The following is a 17,186-nucleotide window of genomic DNA, read 5'->3' as shown; positions in this document are numbered from 1 at the left end:
TAAGAGATGCAGGGAGAAGCTTTCTTATTCTTGCAGTATGATGGAGTCTAACTGGAATAGATTTTTCGTGTCCGTTTCAAATGCAGATTTTTGTTTTTGGATTGTTTCTTCAAGTATTTTATTAATAATAATAAAATTAAATTATTTTGATTATTACTTAAATAATAATATATAAATTAAATTAATAATAATTATTTTATTAAATAAAATAAAATTAATTTATAAATAATTAAGTAATAATTTTTAAAAAAAGTAAATAATATTTATATATTAATTTAAAAACTTGAAAAAACTAAAAACTTAAAAAAAAAAAACTAAACAAATGTGGGACATCCGTTGAAGAATTTTTTTCTTCAACGAATGTCGACATCCGTTAAGAGAAAAGGAGGAGATGTAGGATATTTTAAAATATAAAAGATAGTTTTGGAATTTAAGAAAAGTGTGGTGGTACAGGAATCAATTTGTGATGACGTAGGAAGTAACCTTCTTAAAGATAAGAAAGTGGCGCTAGTTTCAGAGTTGAGGTTTCATCCAATACCTCCAAGTCTTTTATCTGCACCTCTAAATTTTAAAAAATGGTTAAACTATCCTAATTAAGAAAGTTTTAATATTTGTTTTAGAAAAAGTAAAAGTAGTCAAAGATTCACACTGTAAATGCACAGATAGTATTCTTATATATAAAATCAGATTTTATATACAAAATTATACATAATTTTAAAAATAATTTTAAACTAAGAAAATAATTAAATAAGTAATATAATCAAATTCTATATAACATATTAAAATGTAATGGGATGTTGACATCCGAAATAGTACAAATCGGATATCCAGATTCGATATTTGTACATTCGGGTTTACATATGCTGATATTAACTTAATTTGATTGAGAAACAGTTTATTAATGTTAATAAATTAATATAAATTAATTTATATTAATTAAAAATTATATATTTACATTATATACTTATACAAAATCATACATAATTTTAAAAATAATTAAAAAGTAATAAAATAAATAAATAAGTAATATAATAAAATTTTATATAATATATTAAACTTGAATTGGATTTTGACATCCGATATTGTGTAGATCGGATATCTATATCCGATTGGTATATTTGAATTTCCATATATATGATAGGTTCATCTTAAATTTATTTTAATTTAAAAATAGTTTTATTAATTTTAATAAATTCATAAAATTAATTTATATTAATTAAAAATTATATAATACATTATAAATTAATACATAAAATTAAAAAAATTATAAACTAATATAAACAAGTAATTCATACATAATATAATTTAAATCTTTCACATAAGTAAAACGTTAATTGGATATGAATATCCGAAACTCCTCACATCGAATGTTTATATCCGATCAGGCTTGCATCGGTTATCAATAGCCGATGTGTACATTTTTTGATTATAAAATCAATTAGTTCTTTACTGTGACCATGTAAGAGATTAAACAAAAATAATATACTAACATGCAAATGCAAAACCAAAAATAAAATACTAACATGCAACAGATTAACCAAAAATTAAATATTAACCTCTCTCCAACAATATCAATGCAACTAGGAAGAACACCAAGAATAGCACCACCACAAAGCACTCCAAGTGTACCACACAAAGCAAGTCAAACTTTCTGGATGTACCACTCCAACCTGCACTCAAACACTACCAACCCCTTTCAAATTTCTTTAATTTTCAATATCACACTCACTCAAATATAACTATTGATATGAACTAGAAAGAAAAATAGTCAAGAGAAAAAAAAATTATCACAGAGTTCCAACTCAAATGGAGTGTACGGGTGCAAGGGTGTAGGCAATAAGGGGTGCAGGGGTGTAGTCAATGCAGAATGCATGTTTGACTATAGAAGGAAAATGGAGGAGCAGTCAACTGGACACATAAATTTTTAATAAACAAAAAATTATTGAATAACCACCTAACTTAATTAAGCGAATATTAGAAAATTGGAGGTGCAGAATAAAATGTTTGGAGGTACAGGATGAAACCCTCTTCAGAGTTTAAACTATAGGTTTTGGGCCTCAAATCTACTTTTAGGTCCAAATTGTTTCTGAATCTAGTCGAACTTTTGGACTAATGCCATTTAGATGTAGCCTAAGCCCATTGTTGTGCTTTTAAGCATTCTTTGAAGGTTTTTTTTTATAAGAGTGTTTTTATGTCACATTGTTTTGTTTTTATAAAGAGTTGTCCTCATAACCATACTTTTATTATTATTATTATTTTAAATTATGTTTAGAGTAAGATTTAGCCTTTTATTATTATTTTTATTTCTTTTTGGAATTGTACTCAATTTTTGTTGTTGTTCTTTTCTTAACTTAAAAAAATAAAGCGTTTTTAAAAATATATTTTTTGGTTGAATATGATTCTGGAATTTTACTCAATTGGATTTAGTTAGAATTTTATTTAGCTGGATTTAAAAAAAAAAGCTATAAAACATAGAAAACGTGCACACTTCCAAAAAACCTAAATAAAAAACTAAAATACTAACAGATCTTAAATCCTAAAATTGTACTCATAATCATGGTTTAAGAAAAATTTAAAATAAAAAAATACTAAAGTGCTTCTAAATACGACTCTTCCAAAAAACTTTAAAAATAAAAAACGAGGTATAAAACACAATAAATAAATAGGACAAGGTGGTTAAAAATTACAGACCGAAATCGTGGTTAAAAGCATGAATTCTTGGTCTGAAATCGTGTTCTCTGACACAATTTACATGTATTTTATTCAAAACATTTTAATTTTGTGTATATTTAACGTAGTAATAGTATCAAATATATTTATTTTTTACATATGAGTTGGACTTATAGATGGTATAGGAACTTTTTCCAAGACCCAAGTAGATTTCAAGATAAAATTTCTCATCACTTATCTTATGTTTATATACTTTTTTTTTCATCGACAATATTTTAATACAAAATCGTGTTCTTTTGTTTTTCTGTATCCTTTATATTTTAATATATATTTTTATTATCTTAATTTCCATTTTACCTATCACTACCTATTTTCATTTTATAATCTTATGTTTATAATGAAAATTAATTATTTCATTTTTTTAGCATTTGATGTTTTAGTTTTTAATTTTTTATACAGTCCAAGTTAAAAAAGATTTAACGTTACAAATTAAAGTAACATATGTTTTATAAAAGTTACACAAAATAATAAAAAAAGTAATAGCAGTTTAGATTGAAAAATAAAAACAATTTAAATTTCTAAAAAATAAATAAAATTTAAATTTATAAATTTTATATATATATATATATATATATATATATATATATATATATATATATATCTTTTAAAAGGTAAATAGAAGTATTAAAAAAATTAATAAAAATTTACTTACTTAAAAAATTTTAAAAAGTAATTATGTAATACAATACGAGAAAATATTTAAATAATGACTAATTTTAGTGAAAAAAAACTAGTCATTATAATCAATTTATAAACTAAAAATTATTAGTAAGTAAAATATTATCTAAATTCATCACTATAATCATAAATTGGTCTTCAAATGTATCACTAATATAGTTACCAAAAGAATTGGTTTCTACATTAATAATTATCAATTTATGCATCATGATATATAATAAAATTATGTGGGTTTATACACCACGATACTTTATGCTTGTATATGTTCTAATTTAATGTTAATTTATTGTATCTTAATTGATACCCAAAATGGTATAAAATGGTAATTTTTTCACATATAAACATTTTTCTCATACCCTAATTAAATTTCTCACATTATTTAAAAAAAGTTTGTAGAGAGATAGATTTTTCCTATTACACAACGTGGTAACGTGATTTATAAAAGAATGAGTATAATTAGAATGCACATGTGGAGCTCGTTAACCTTCAGAGATGAAAAGTGAATGTGACAGATACATATGCATCTGAAATATTTTGGAAGGAAAACAAAATATTTTGAAATATGGAAGAACCTTTTATGTTTTTTGAATGAAATAGAAAACATATTATTATGAGCATGTTTCAGAAATACATGTAAGAATTGAGTGTATATGTTTTAATGAGTGTGCACTGAATTAATTCCCTTATTTTTTCAAAAGCCAAGTTCCTATAAATGAGATCGAACTTGGGAGTTTTGGAAATCCCACAGGAGCACACATACATGCACAAGAAGTGGTTGCTTATATGAAGGGAATTTGATTTTACTGTTTACAATATGGTATGTGTGTTTTGTCTGATTGGTTATGGTATCTGGATCAGTCCCATGCTTTAGAAACAAACCTAAACCTACCTAGGAAGCTAAGGTTGCCTTGTGTGGTTCAAATTTAGGAGAAGAGAGACTCACTCCAAACATAACACATCAACCAACCTTTTCCAGTGTTTCATTTCGAGGCGACACGAGCACTTTCCCGGCATTTCCTCCCATCTCTTGGAAATTCTCAAAATTTTCTATGGATCCTCGTGACCTACTTTCTCCTCAAATGCCCTTCAACCCTTCATTCAATTACCCTCAACTCCTCCTTCAACTCATGCCAAACAGACAGATAAATATTCAAAACTCTTTAATATCAGTAAAATATATTATAAAAGAGATTACATTTAAAGAAATAAATATTAATTAATCTTAAGATTGATTGTACTAAATGAAAAAAATGCATGATATCATGGCTATAGATACACTGTTGTATGTATGTATGTATGTATGAAGTTGAAGGGATATAGAGGTAATGAGGGGGATGATAATAATGAAGGGATAGTTATGGGTAGGGTGGTGAGAACGTGGTCAAAGTTCTTTAGCTATACATGTTTTTTAGTGCAGGCATGCAAACCGGATAATTGGCTGGTTTGGCTGCAGAGTTTGAAAGTGAAAGCCTGAAGACAAAGAGAACCCTAAGCAGGAAGGGATAATGCACACGTGTCAGTCACATTCCCCTGACTCTGAATTTGGTCCAAGAACCTGAAACGGCGTGACAACCAGATTAATTTTTGGTTGACTGCGTATGACCGGTGACGAATCAGCACCACGCCACCATGCACCCCTTTCTTCCTTCCATTCGCTAAACTCTATTTATTCCCTTCTTCTTCCACATTTTTCAAGACAAAAAATTAAAATCAATTAAGACTGTTCACATTGTGAAGTAACAGATTCCTAATGAATTCATCCACTTTCTTTTCTTCTTTTAGTTCCATTTTCATTCCTATTTATTCCCTTTCTGTTTTATGCTTCATACCTATGTTTTCTTTCTTCTTGCATGTTTAAGAAATGCTTGATTTAGATATATGGACAACAGAGTTTTCACGTTTGGAATAGAGAGTGTTTTTCATCGCTTGCAATTGCAAGAACTAGTTCTAGGTTTGGTTTTAGTTGTTGAGGTATAAAAATTATAACAGCGAGAGACGTGGGGTTTTGCTCCCTTATTGTGTTCACTTCGGTCAAAATCGCCTATTGTTTATGCACAAAAATTTGGCGGTTGCAGTGCATCATCAACATTGGCAGGTATTTGGAATTGTTTATTCTTCACTGCCAGTGCTTCTCAGTGTTATTTTTGGTAATATCGCTGCTACATTAATCAATATCTTATATATATATAGTAATCCTATTTTTCAGTTTAGATTCTTCTAATTCATCTCATGACTAGCTAATAGTGAATTATATCTGAGATTGTCTGGTCCAAGGTTTCTAATTTATTTGGCAGAAATTAAAACTAAGTTTTTTAAGTAGAAAATATGCATGGATTCCCTCGCTCTTGCACTGACTAACTGATTAGTGTTTATGCTCTGAAAATTGTATATTCAATTACGGAGTCGTTCTTTTCTATAAATATAGCTGCGCTTTTAATCTTCTGTCTCCATGCATCGAACAAATGTGTAGCCATGGTATACCTTATATAACAGGAAAGTTTATGTGAAAAAAAATTGTTATTTTAATATTATAACTCAGCTTGTTGATTTGCTACATGTCCACACAAGGATAGCTTATAGCTCTCTCACGAGATGTTCCTTTTATTTTTAAATAAATCAAAAGTAAATACATGCATGTATAATATTATTCTAGCATTGTAATTTCATCCCTCTCAACAACACATTATTGTATGTCACATTTACATGATATCAGCGATATAAAAATCATTGTTTGTGTGTATAATTGTACTGAACATTTTAACGTTGTGCTTAAGCTACCAAATATATGCTCATAAAAGATATGCGTGTGCGTGTGTTGTGCTGTAATTGCGGTATATTACGAGATCCAAGCTTTGCCAAGCTAGTAACTTATATTACTCCCTATCTCTACTAGCTGAATATACTATAAACTATTGAGTGATAACTTAGACATTCCATAAAATATGAAATATTTGTGCCATGTTCAGTAATGATTATTCATTCGGATACGTGAAGATGCATTAGGGTTAACATAGGATGGTGAGTGCGGGCAAGTTAAGCCACTGTACATAAACGGTGGTTGGGCAGATCGCAGATCTTTTTATAATTTGTATATATCCTAGAAATGGTGTTTTTAGGAGGAAACTTAACCTAAGCAGAATACAAGCTTCTGGTGTTAGTGCAGATAAATGATAGCATATGTCTAAGTTAAATTAAACTAATTGAAGCTAGTGGGCTTTTGACGGGTGAGGAAATCGAGTAGGTGGTCAACATATTTTTACTTGGGGAACAAAAAAAACCCTTCAAATTATATTTCTTAAATGCTGCTCAATTGAATCACGTTAATTAAATAATATTAATATGCAATACAGCTTGGTCTCATTTTGAACAAAAAGTAATTCTTACTCTTTCATTCAGTACTTTTAATTTTTAATATGTCGGATTTTCACCATATAATAATGCATGACCGTACTCATGCATCTTTAACACATGCAGGACTCGGGAATCCATAGATTGGTTTTTCTTTCTTAATTTATATACCGAATTCCAGAGTTTCTCTACAATGGACTTGATCTTCTACCTGATGTTTAAATATCCCGTTTCAGATCTTTATTTTGGTTTCCTTCATTATATATATATATATATGTATGTATTCATGTGGCTTGAATATACAAGGAGAGAGAGAGGTCGGTAGTCTAACTTTACGTAGAGTCGTTGATTTTGAGACCGAGAGATGATTTGTAGTGTGTGGGAATGCTGGGCTTTTGGGAGTCATTGTTTTCACAGAACGAGGACGAGAGTTCCAATAAACCAAGTGGGTGGAGAGAGAAAGAGAAGAGGTGTATGGCATTGTATTTTTTCCAGTTAGAATGGTGGTATTGTCTCTGGTCAAAGACTGAAGGATTTGAAGGATAATAGTTTAATAACACACTCGTGTCCCTGATAATATCTTATTAGATAGATATTAATTATTTAATAATGATTGTAGGCAGATTTTAACTTTGTTTGCTAGTGTTGGAAACTGGTGGAGAAGAGTCAGAGTCTACAAAATCGACCATAGCTAAGAGGGTGTCACAGTCACACATCATTTTAACTATTAAACCTGGTAGGACAGAGAACGGGGAAGAAGGGAAGAGCTTTAAATAATGCTAAAATGTTCCTTTCTTAGCCCTTTCTCCTCTTCCATTGTCTTAAGCTTGGAAGTTGAAAGGCTTGGGAGATACAAACTGTTCATTGCTAGAACCCTTGGTAAACCTATATATGTTTCTTTGCTCTTCTCTTATTTTCCACATCTTTGGTTTCCCTTTTGCAAATATTCTTCATATCTTCTCCTTATCTAATGTGTTAGATGCAGCTGTTTTTGATTTGTTGAAAGGTAAAGCAAGCAAATAAGGGCTCGATGAACAACAACTGGCTTTCTTTCCCTCTTTCTCCCACTCATTCTTCCTTACCATCCCATGATCTTCAAGCAACTCAGTACCACCAATTTTCCCTTGGGCTGGTGAACGAAAGCATGGAAAACCCTTTCCAAAATCATGGTAACCTTCTCTCTCTTCTCTCTCTTCTCATTCTATATTTATTTGCCTTGCTAATCTTTCTTTTCATCTATTTAATTAATTCGACAGATTGGAATCTGATTAACACTCATAGCAGCAACGAAGTTCCAAAAGTGGCTGATTTTCTTGGAGTGAGCAAGTCTGAAAATCAGTCAGAGCTTGCTGCTTTAAACGAAATTCAGTCAAATGATTCAGATTATCTGTTCACAAACAACAGTCTGGTACCTTTGCAAAACCCCGTGGTGGACACACCAAGCAATGAGTATCAAGAAAATGCTAACAGTAACTTGCAATCGTTGACATTATCCATGGGAAGTGGTAAGGATTCTACATGTGAAACCAGTGGTGAAAATAGTACAAACACTGTCGAAGCTGCACCTAGAAGAACTTTGGATACTTTCGGTCAGAGAACATCCATATATCGTGGAGTAACACGGTTGGATACTCATTCTGTGTTTCACTTAATCAATATTTTTTGTGTGTGTGCAAGGTTTGTTTATTTATTGTTCTAATTAAATGTATATATAAACAGACATAGATGGACTGGAAGGTATGAAGCTCACCTTTGGGATAATAGCTGTAGAAGGGAAGGACAATCAAGAAAAGGACGCCAAGGTGATTAAACTTCATATCACTTCATTTTGAGTTTTATTTTTGAAGTTTTTTAGGTGATGTTTATTGATTGAGAGTTCTATTAACACATTTTTCTTGATGTTTTGCTTTTGTTAATACTTCTCATCAACTTTCCTTCAGTTTATTTGGGTAAGTGTTTCCATTTCAGTCTATTTTCCAGCCCCTTTTCATTTTCTAAGTTCCTGGAGGTAGAAAATCAAACCACAAAATGTATTGTTTTCCTTTTGTTATTTATAATGTCAGGTGGATATGATAAAGAAGAGAAAGCAGCTAGGGCTTATGATTTAGCAGCACTGAAGTACTGGGGAACATCCACCACTACCAACTTTCCAGTAAGTTAATGGTGTACTTTCTCAATGCTTCTCAGACTCTATCTAGTTCAAGGAAATCTTGTTTGTTTTACTTTAATTTTTCCACAGATTAGCAACTACGAGAAGGAATTGGATGAAATGAAACACATGACCAGACAAGAATTTGTTGCCGCTATAAGAAGGTGACTAATTCAAAGACAGCGTGCATAAAACATGTACAATACAAGTCTACAATAGTGCAATAACGGAGACAAGTAAAATTAATTTTTGAATCTAGTCCACTTTGTTACACAAACACACTAGCATAGTTTAATTAGAGTCACTTGCTAAACTTTTGACAACTGAGAACGCAATTAAATTACGAACTTGATTGTGGCAAACATTAAAATACACAACATGGCTTCGTTTTGATGAGTTTGTATCTGATAGTTATCGAAATAGGTTAAAAAGTTTATAACACCATTTCATAATATTCTTACAACTCTTTCAAATGCTTATTAATAGGCATATTGTGGTGGTGATTTGCAGGAAAAGTAGTGGTTTCTCTAGAGGTGCATCAATGTATCGCGGAGTTACAAGGTTTCAAATGGAGCAGCCATGCTTTCTTCTTCTTCTTCCTCTCATCCCATGCATTCGCTCCTTTTCTTTCTACTCTTTTCTTAGCAGAATATTATTATTCTTTGATCAGGCATCACCAACACGGAAGATGGCAAGCAAGGATTGGTAGAGTTGCAGGAAACAAAGATCTTTACTTGGGAACTTTCAGTAAGCCACCCACATAAATTTAAACATTGAAAGTTACACTAATCAGATTTTCAAATTAACCAACGTGAAACAATATTTATTAGGAAAAAAACATTACCCCATATGTTATAGTATCTCGAACGATTAAAGTCTTTGAATTTTGAACCCGGATGTCTTGTTAGATTCATGAAAGAAAAACAAATATGTATAGGTGAAATATACATTATTTCTCGTTGCAGGTACTGAGGAAGAGGCTGCAGAGGCTTACGACATAGCAGCGATAAAGTTCAGAGGTCTCAACGCTGTCACAAACTTTGACATGAGCCGTTATGACGTGAAAGCTATTCTCGAAAGCAACACTCTCCCGATAGGAGGAGGCGCTGCAAAACGTCTGAAAGAAGCTCAAGCTCTAGAATCTTCTAGAAAACGTGAAGAGATGATTGCACTAGGCTCATCTACCTTCCAATATGGAACCTCAAGCTCTTCCAGGCTACACGCTTACCCTCTAATGCAGCACCACCAGTTCGAGCAACCTCAACCTCTGCTAACCTTGCAAAACCATGACATAAGCTCTCACTTCTCTCACCAGGACCCTTTACACCAGGGTTACATCCAAACGCAGCTTCAGTTGCACCAGCAGAGTGGTGTTTCTTCTTACCTCCAGAATAATCCTCAGTTCTACGGCGGCTACCTTCAGAACCACCCTGCATTGCTTCAGGGAATGATGAACATGGGGTCTTCTTCTTCTTCATCTGTGTTGGAGAATAATAACAACAATAATAGCAGTGTTGGTGGGTTTGCAGCAGGGAGTGGGTTTGGTATGGCTTCGAATCCATCGTCGGGTAACGCAGTGGGCGCGGCGGAGGAACTTGGCTTGGTGAAGGTTGACTATGACATGCCAGCCGGAGGTTACGGCGGTTGGTCGGCGGGGGCGGCGGAATCCATGCAGACGTCAAATGGTGGGGTGTTCACAATGTGGAATGAGTGAGGGAAGGGAAGATAGTTCCAAGTGTATGGGACAAGACAACGTACGAGTCACCATACAATTTTGTTATGCTTTTTTTTATTTTTTTTTACTTTGGTTTTTATTATTCTCGCAATTGGAAAAGAAAATAGGTGCTGATTTTCTGAGACATTTGACCACTAAGGAAGTGAGCAAAGACCAAATATATCTATTATTCATGTCTTTTATTATGCCCAATGTTTGTGAGACTTTTGCTTGATTAAGGTAAATTACTCAAAGTACCGACTCATGTTCTATTCGCTTAGCATTGGTGCCACCCTTTTTTCACGCCAAAAAGTTTTTCACTATGCTTAATTAATCTGTCTGCCATGATTAGAGTTAGTTAATGGCTCTATTCCAAAAAATATTTAAGCTTTAATAAATATTCAGTTTCACGTTATTTACCTTAACATGATTAGAGTTAGTTAAATGCTTAACTAATATTTTTATAATGTAATATAATATTCAGTTTCACGTTTTATATATTTTGATTGGTTGTACAAGACATTATAGTAGAACGTTATTACAAGAAAATATTTAAATAATGATTAATTTCAATCATAAAAAATAATTAATTATTATAGTGATCCATTTAGATACTAATTTATAAATTAAAAATCATTGATAACTAAAATAATTTCTGTTATAAATAAAAAATTATATATAATTTGTGAATTGATTTCTAAAGTAGTTATTACTATTAGCTCTCAAGACTCTCAAGATTTTGGCTACCAAAATAATTAGTCACTAAATTGGTCTCTAATTAAAAATAGAGACTATTTTTTTTCATAACTAAAACTTTTAGAAGACCCCGTGCCAAGCTTTTCCCCAAATTGAGTTTCTTCAACGAGTATTTGTCCACAACTAAAAAAAACGAGAATGAAGTAAGAATTGAACCTTAACACAATCAAGGGAGAAGGAACGAATGGAAGAAAAAGTCTTTCTTTGGTGGAGGAGAAAAGAAAAGTGTGTTCATGACAACGGGAATGCAACTGGACACTAGAAAACAAGTCAAAATTTCACAAAATTTACTGTCCATGATTCAACGTTGAATATAGTAAAAACTATGTATATTTCTTATGTTGAATATATACACATTATATTTTATTTATAATTAATAGATGAAATATAAGTTAAACCCAAAATACAAATAAGAAATAATAACAAACAAATTTAAAATAAAAGATAAAGATAAGACAAGATACCTAATAATTTAATATATCTAACACTTCTCTTCAAACTGGTTATATGTACCAAACTTGTTACAAATATAATCAATTATCGACTCTTGTAAAGACTTAGTGAAAATATATATTAACTGATTACTTGAATTAACGAACTCAGTCAATCTCAATGTATTATTTGGTCCTCTCATAAAAAAATAAGATTAAAACTAATATGAATAGCAGCTTTATTGTCACGTATAAGTGTCATTTGAATAACATTTCTAAATTCTAATTCTCAAAACTATTGTTTAAGTCAAACAAGCTCACAAGTGTCCAAGGCCAACTATATATTCTATTTTTGCACTAGATCTTATTACAATACTCCATTTTTTGCTTTTTCAAGAAATTAGGTTACCACCAACGGAGACACAATATCTGGATGTAGACTTTTTAATCAGAAAAAGATCCTACACAATCAGTATCTTAATAATAAATCACTCTTATATAGTTATTAAAATCATATAACAACCATTTTTTCATGAGATTGTTTTTATGTACTTTAATATATGGGTAATTGTATTTCAATGATCTTTATAAAGAAAATTAAGAAATCGTCTTACGGTTACTTGTCCTAAAATTTTCTTTGCCAATAATTTAAAAAAGGTTATCACCTTTTATATATGTTAGGTTTTTTTTTATGATCGTAACCTATGCATAGTTAAATGTGATTTTTGTGAGAGTGACATGGTGATTTTTATTTTAGGTTAATGAATGACTTTGTTATTCCTTTCTACTCTTTTATTTTTCTTTGCCAATATAATTTTTTGTATACATTTGTTGAATCTATGCATCCATTATATTTTCTAATTTGATTTTATGGTGTTGAGTATGATATTATATAACAATTAATAGGGTATAAAAAAATTTACAAAATTATTTTCTTAACGTTATTTTTCCTTATATTTTGTGACCTCTTATATTTATTTTTGATAGATAAAATTTTGATTAAAAAGATATATTTTCTTAAAAACCTAAAGAGATTGTTTAAATTCCACATTAAATAAAAATAAATAACGTATACAAGTCCAACTATTAAGTTGGAACTCTATTGCATTGAGAAAGATCTTGAAAAGAAAGAAGAGAAAATCCATTCCTTTATTTAATATGAATTACATTTCAAGAATATTTAAGTTCTATTTTTCGTAACATAAGAAGTATGATTTTCCCATGTAGTCATGTTACAAGTTGAAATCCATATTGTTATTTAATATTTGCATCAAAAGCAAATTCCTTATCAAAAATAATATTATTTAGAAAAACTAATGAAAATACAGGCATTATGTATAATAGAATAATTTTTATTAAAAATAATTATAACAATAAATACTTTATATATTATTTGTTATGAAAGAATTTTTTTATTATAAATAATTAATTGAATTTAAAAAAAATAGTTATTACAAGGATAAAATAGTAAAATAATTATTTTATTTTATAAAATAACTAAATTTAGATTAACAATTATTTAAAAAGTAAAAATAGAAATATACTTATTTTAATTTAAAATATCAGTTATTTAAAGAGGAAATTTGTATAAAACGGTTACAAACATTAGTCCAAGATATAGATAAATAAAATAACGAATACTATTACATGATCGATACATTATGTACAAATACTATGTTAACCTAATATATTATAGTTACAATATGTCCATTTCTTTTTTAAGAAATTTTTTTGAATATTTTTCTTTCAATGATTAGATGTCCGTTTCAATTCTCCATTTTTGCTTGGATTATTAGTTAGGTTGTGGGCTTGGGAAATGTATCGTATATGAATGTGCTGGGCTCTGTGAAAGCATAGTTGCATTGCACAAATACATTGAAGGTGAAACTGTCTGGCATAACCGAGTTTGATGAAACCAAAATTTTGTTGATGTAGCTCCATGACCTTTTAACATGTCCATTTTGTCGGGCTGTTGCCAAAAGTGTAACCAAATGGGCTCTGTATAATCCAAGTGAGTCCAGATTTGAAGCATCTATCTTTCTTCTGACAACACCAACACCATCTTCTGCCTAATGAGAAGGATCTTGATGCAACTTGAGCTTTAAAAACGGGATTTTTTTTTAGTTTCGATAAGGAATTGAGAAGAATAAATATTGGGACATGAGCTTTTAATGGGATTTTTTCTGGTCCCCTTTGGATTTTAATGAGATATTTAAGCTTAAGATTAAGCTTGTAAACGAACCAATGCCAGTACATGTTTTAATACAGTTTTTGTGGGGTTGATCAATTTTATTTTTTTAACTTATTCTAGAAATATTTGTTATTACATTTTTGACAAATTCTGAACTCAATGTTAGTTCAAGGCTGCATTTACTCCCAATATTAATTTTTATGGTCGGTGCCAAATTCACAAATATTAACCCAACTTAATACTTTTTTTCCCTTTTATTTGGTACTTACTATATTGAATAAGTGATGAAGTAGAATAAATTCTAAAAAATTTTGCACATGAAAAGCAGTCCAAAGTTTTATGGGAAATAAATTCATAGAAAGCCCACCACAATTACAATCTATCTCATGTGTACGAATGCTCTTGGTATCATCTTCAAATTGCACATACCATTCTGATACAGGATAGAAGCATTACATAGCTAACAACAACAACTTTCACCAAACCAGCAAAAATTTAAAAGCTTAAACACTGCGGCCAACATATATATTTTCGCCAATCACATGAAAGAGTCCTTCAAATTGCAGAGATGTGTCCTATAACTCCAAGTCACATACCACATATAACAATATAATAAGAACACCAATTAAATGTGAAGGAAACCCGGGTCATTTCACGATGAAATTGTGCATAACTTCATCTCAAGTATGAAACTTCGACTTTAAACCTTAGATCTTATCAAGCTTCTCAGCCTTGACCACTGGGTTTGCTTTAGCTATCGCATCCCGAGCAGCAGTGCGGTAATCAAACGGGCAATTATGCTTGTCTGAGTAGCGATGTACAGCACAAAAAAGATTGCCACATCGACAATTAAACCCTGTCAAACCAACTCGCTTATTGCAGCTGCTGCAACGTTTTGGACCATCCTTCGGCTTTGCCTCCTCGCTCCCTTCTGAAACTGAACCAAATAAAGGTTGCACAGAGACAGTTTTAGGCTCTACTGAAATAACTGGGATTTCAACATTAGCAGCAACAACAGGTTCATTTCCGGTGCTGCTAGATGACCCATTCATTATATTCCCAATGGACGATGCTGCAAGCTTGGCCTGCTCCTGTTTCAGCAACATGTCTTTGTGGCATTTAGAACACATATTCATGGTAGCTGCACTTCCAAAAAATCCACAGTTGTTGATGCACAGTATAGGAGCTTCGGGAGGAGCTTGGCACCCAGTCTTGTCATGGTCCATCTTTTTCAACTTTCCTGTACCAAAGATATTCAAAATACATATTCATCACAAATTTCGTTATAAAACAAAAAGCCACATCAGAGCAAACCCAGAACGCAACTATGATTATTATCAAACTTATGTAAGGCAACAATATAAAACCTTTTCCTAAAGTAAAATATTGACGAAACAAGCTTTTGAGCATATCCATTTAAACAAGAAATAACAGAGAGATGTTGCATTGTTCCTCTTTAGGCATGAACATGCCAGGTTGCATAAACCGAAAAATCCTAAAGCTTCAAAATGAACCCGTAAAAAAATGGTAAGGAATCATGTGCTTTGTCAACTTCTCAAGCACAAATTGAAAATAAATCACAAACCAGGCAGTAACATTATCAAACAATATTTGACTTATGAACTTTCAGAATCTTGCAAAAAATGCCTTCATAGACATATAAAAAGAGCAATTTATAACAATCCAACCACCCTATCCCTAGCCCTGATAGAAAAAGTTACAGCACTGATTCAATTTTAACCAATTAGAGATACAAATTGACGTAATATGCGTGTAAAAGTCCCACTGCATATCCATTTCAATTAAAATGAACCACACACAATGTGAAAGATATCAAGGCTTACTATCAGATATATTCACAATCATAAATTCATTTCAAAATTGTTAAAAGATTAAGATAGTTGAAGATGCTCAAGTTGTAATGTCATAGCAGTGAGGAGTAGAACGGTCCTTTCTAGCAGCTACCCCTGTTTTCAGCATTATTAGAATTTTTTTTAAACATGCATACATGATTCCTCAGTTAAACTAGTGTCCAATACCTGCTCAGTCGATGCATCACACCACAATCTTCCCAGAAATTAATACACAATTAAAGTGGTCACATCCTTGTGTATTAATTAGTTATGACCACTTTAATCACCAAACTTTGACCAAAAGCTCATAAACATGAACAGAGAAATACAAAAAATAGAACAAAAATAAAAACCCCAAGAGAATTCAAGCCTCTACAATTAGGAAACAGAAGCCAAAGCCGGAACAGTAATACACACCACCATATGATATGGCCAGAAATCAATACGTGATACCATTGACACTCGTCACTGAAAATTCTAATAAATTGGATGAAAATTCAACAAAATCATAGTCATGGCCTTTGAGGAAAAAGCCATTCGCTGTACCTATCTTCAAAAATACAACTAACTATTTCCACCTCTAAACTATAACTCAATTTTCTTCACAAGATAAACAAGAAACCATTAAAGCGAGACGAAATCGTCACGAACTAATCTACACAGAGACACGTCGCAGAAGTGAAAATTGCAAGAGAAATATATAAATGATAATCTAACCTGTTGGCCAGAGGAAGAATTTTTTACAAAAGAATCTGGGAAACGAAACCTTGTCGTGGATCTAACAAGCTCAGAATCGCATCGGAAATGAATCCTGGATTCACCGAATGACAAATAAAAAGACAAAACGAAAAAGAATGGTTAATAATCAAATACAATAGCTGTGTACAGAGAAAAACGAGAATTGAGAAGGAGATAAGGGTAATGGAACCCTAACCCTAGTGGAATTGGGATCGTGAATGAGGAGAGAGAAATCAAAGCCGAAGGAGGAAGAAGAGAGAGATAGAGAGGGAGAGAGAAAGAGAAAGGGAGAGAGAGAGAGAGAGAGAGAGAGAGAGAGAGAGAGAGAGAGATGCGTCGTTTGTGTGTGTCAGTGTTTGGTATTTAAAAGGTCCTTTTGTTGCTTCTCTCTATGTGTGTACCAACGAACTCCGTTTACTGAGAATTGAGGCGACGTGGGAAGTTACTATTGGCTGCGCGTGTTACTCTGACATTCCCTATTTTGTCCCTTTCTCGTTTACTATTAACACTTTTGCCAGCTTCCCAATATTATTTTATTAAAATGTTTTATTTTAACATCTCCTTGCGTTTCAGGGAGCATGCTCACAGCCATGTCACG

At 31.5% G+C, this 17,186-nt stretch overlaps 2 protein-coding genes across 2 annotated transcripts; one reads left to right on the top strand and one right to left on the bottom strand.

Moving 5' to 3' along the window:
* The first annotated feature begins 7,466 nt into the window (after positions 1–7,466).
* On the top strand, positions 7,467–10,828 carry LOC108339960 (AP2-like ethylene-responsive transcription factor PLT2). The gene is made up of 9 exons (XM_052877822.1): positions 7,467–7,635; positions 7,742–7,925; positions 8,013–8,379; positions 8,476–8,558; positions 8,697–8,908; positions 8,996–9,069; positions 9,416–9,466; positions 9,576–9,652; positions 9,871–10,828. Exons 2-9 carry the CDS (start codon positions 7,787–7,789, stop codon positions 10,617–10,619), a joined length of 1,752 nt encoding a protein of 583 aa, XP_052733782.1. The 5' UTR covers positions 7,467–7,635; positions 7,742–7,786; the 3' UTR covers positions 10,620–10,828.
* A 3,558-nt stretch (positions 10,829–14,386) lies between these two features.
* LOC108340767 (zinc finger A20 and AN1 domain-containing stress-associated protein 8) lies at positions 14,387–16,941 on the bottom strand. Its single transcript, XM_017578335.2, has 3 exons — positions 16,785–16,941; positions 16,568–16,661; positions 14,387–15,237 (listed from the first exon to the last, which is right to left on the bottom strand). The coding sequence occupies exon 3, from the start codon at positions 15,221–15,223 to the stop codon at positions 14,705–14,707; it is 519 nt and encodes a 172-aa protein (XP_017433824.1). The 5' UTR covers positions 15,224–15,237; positions 16,568–16,661; positions 16,785–16,941; the 3' UTR covers positions 14,387–14,704.
* Between the last annotated feature and the right edge of the window lie 245 nt (positions 16,942–17,186).

The sequence above is a fragment of the Vigna angularis genome, chromosome 5 (genome assembly GCF_016808095.1).
Source record: "Vigna angularis cultivar LongXiaoDou No.4 chromosome 5, ASM1680809v1, whole genome shotgun sequence".
In the NCBI taxonomy this organism is placed as follows: Eukaryota; Viridiplantae; Streptophyta; class Magnoliopsida; order Fabales; family Fabaceae; genus Vigna; species Vigna angularis.
This window is presented reverse-complemented; position numbering and strand designations above follow the sequence as displayed.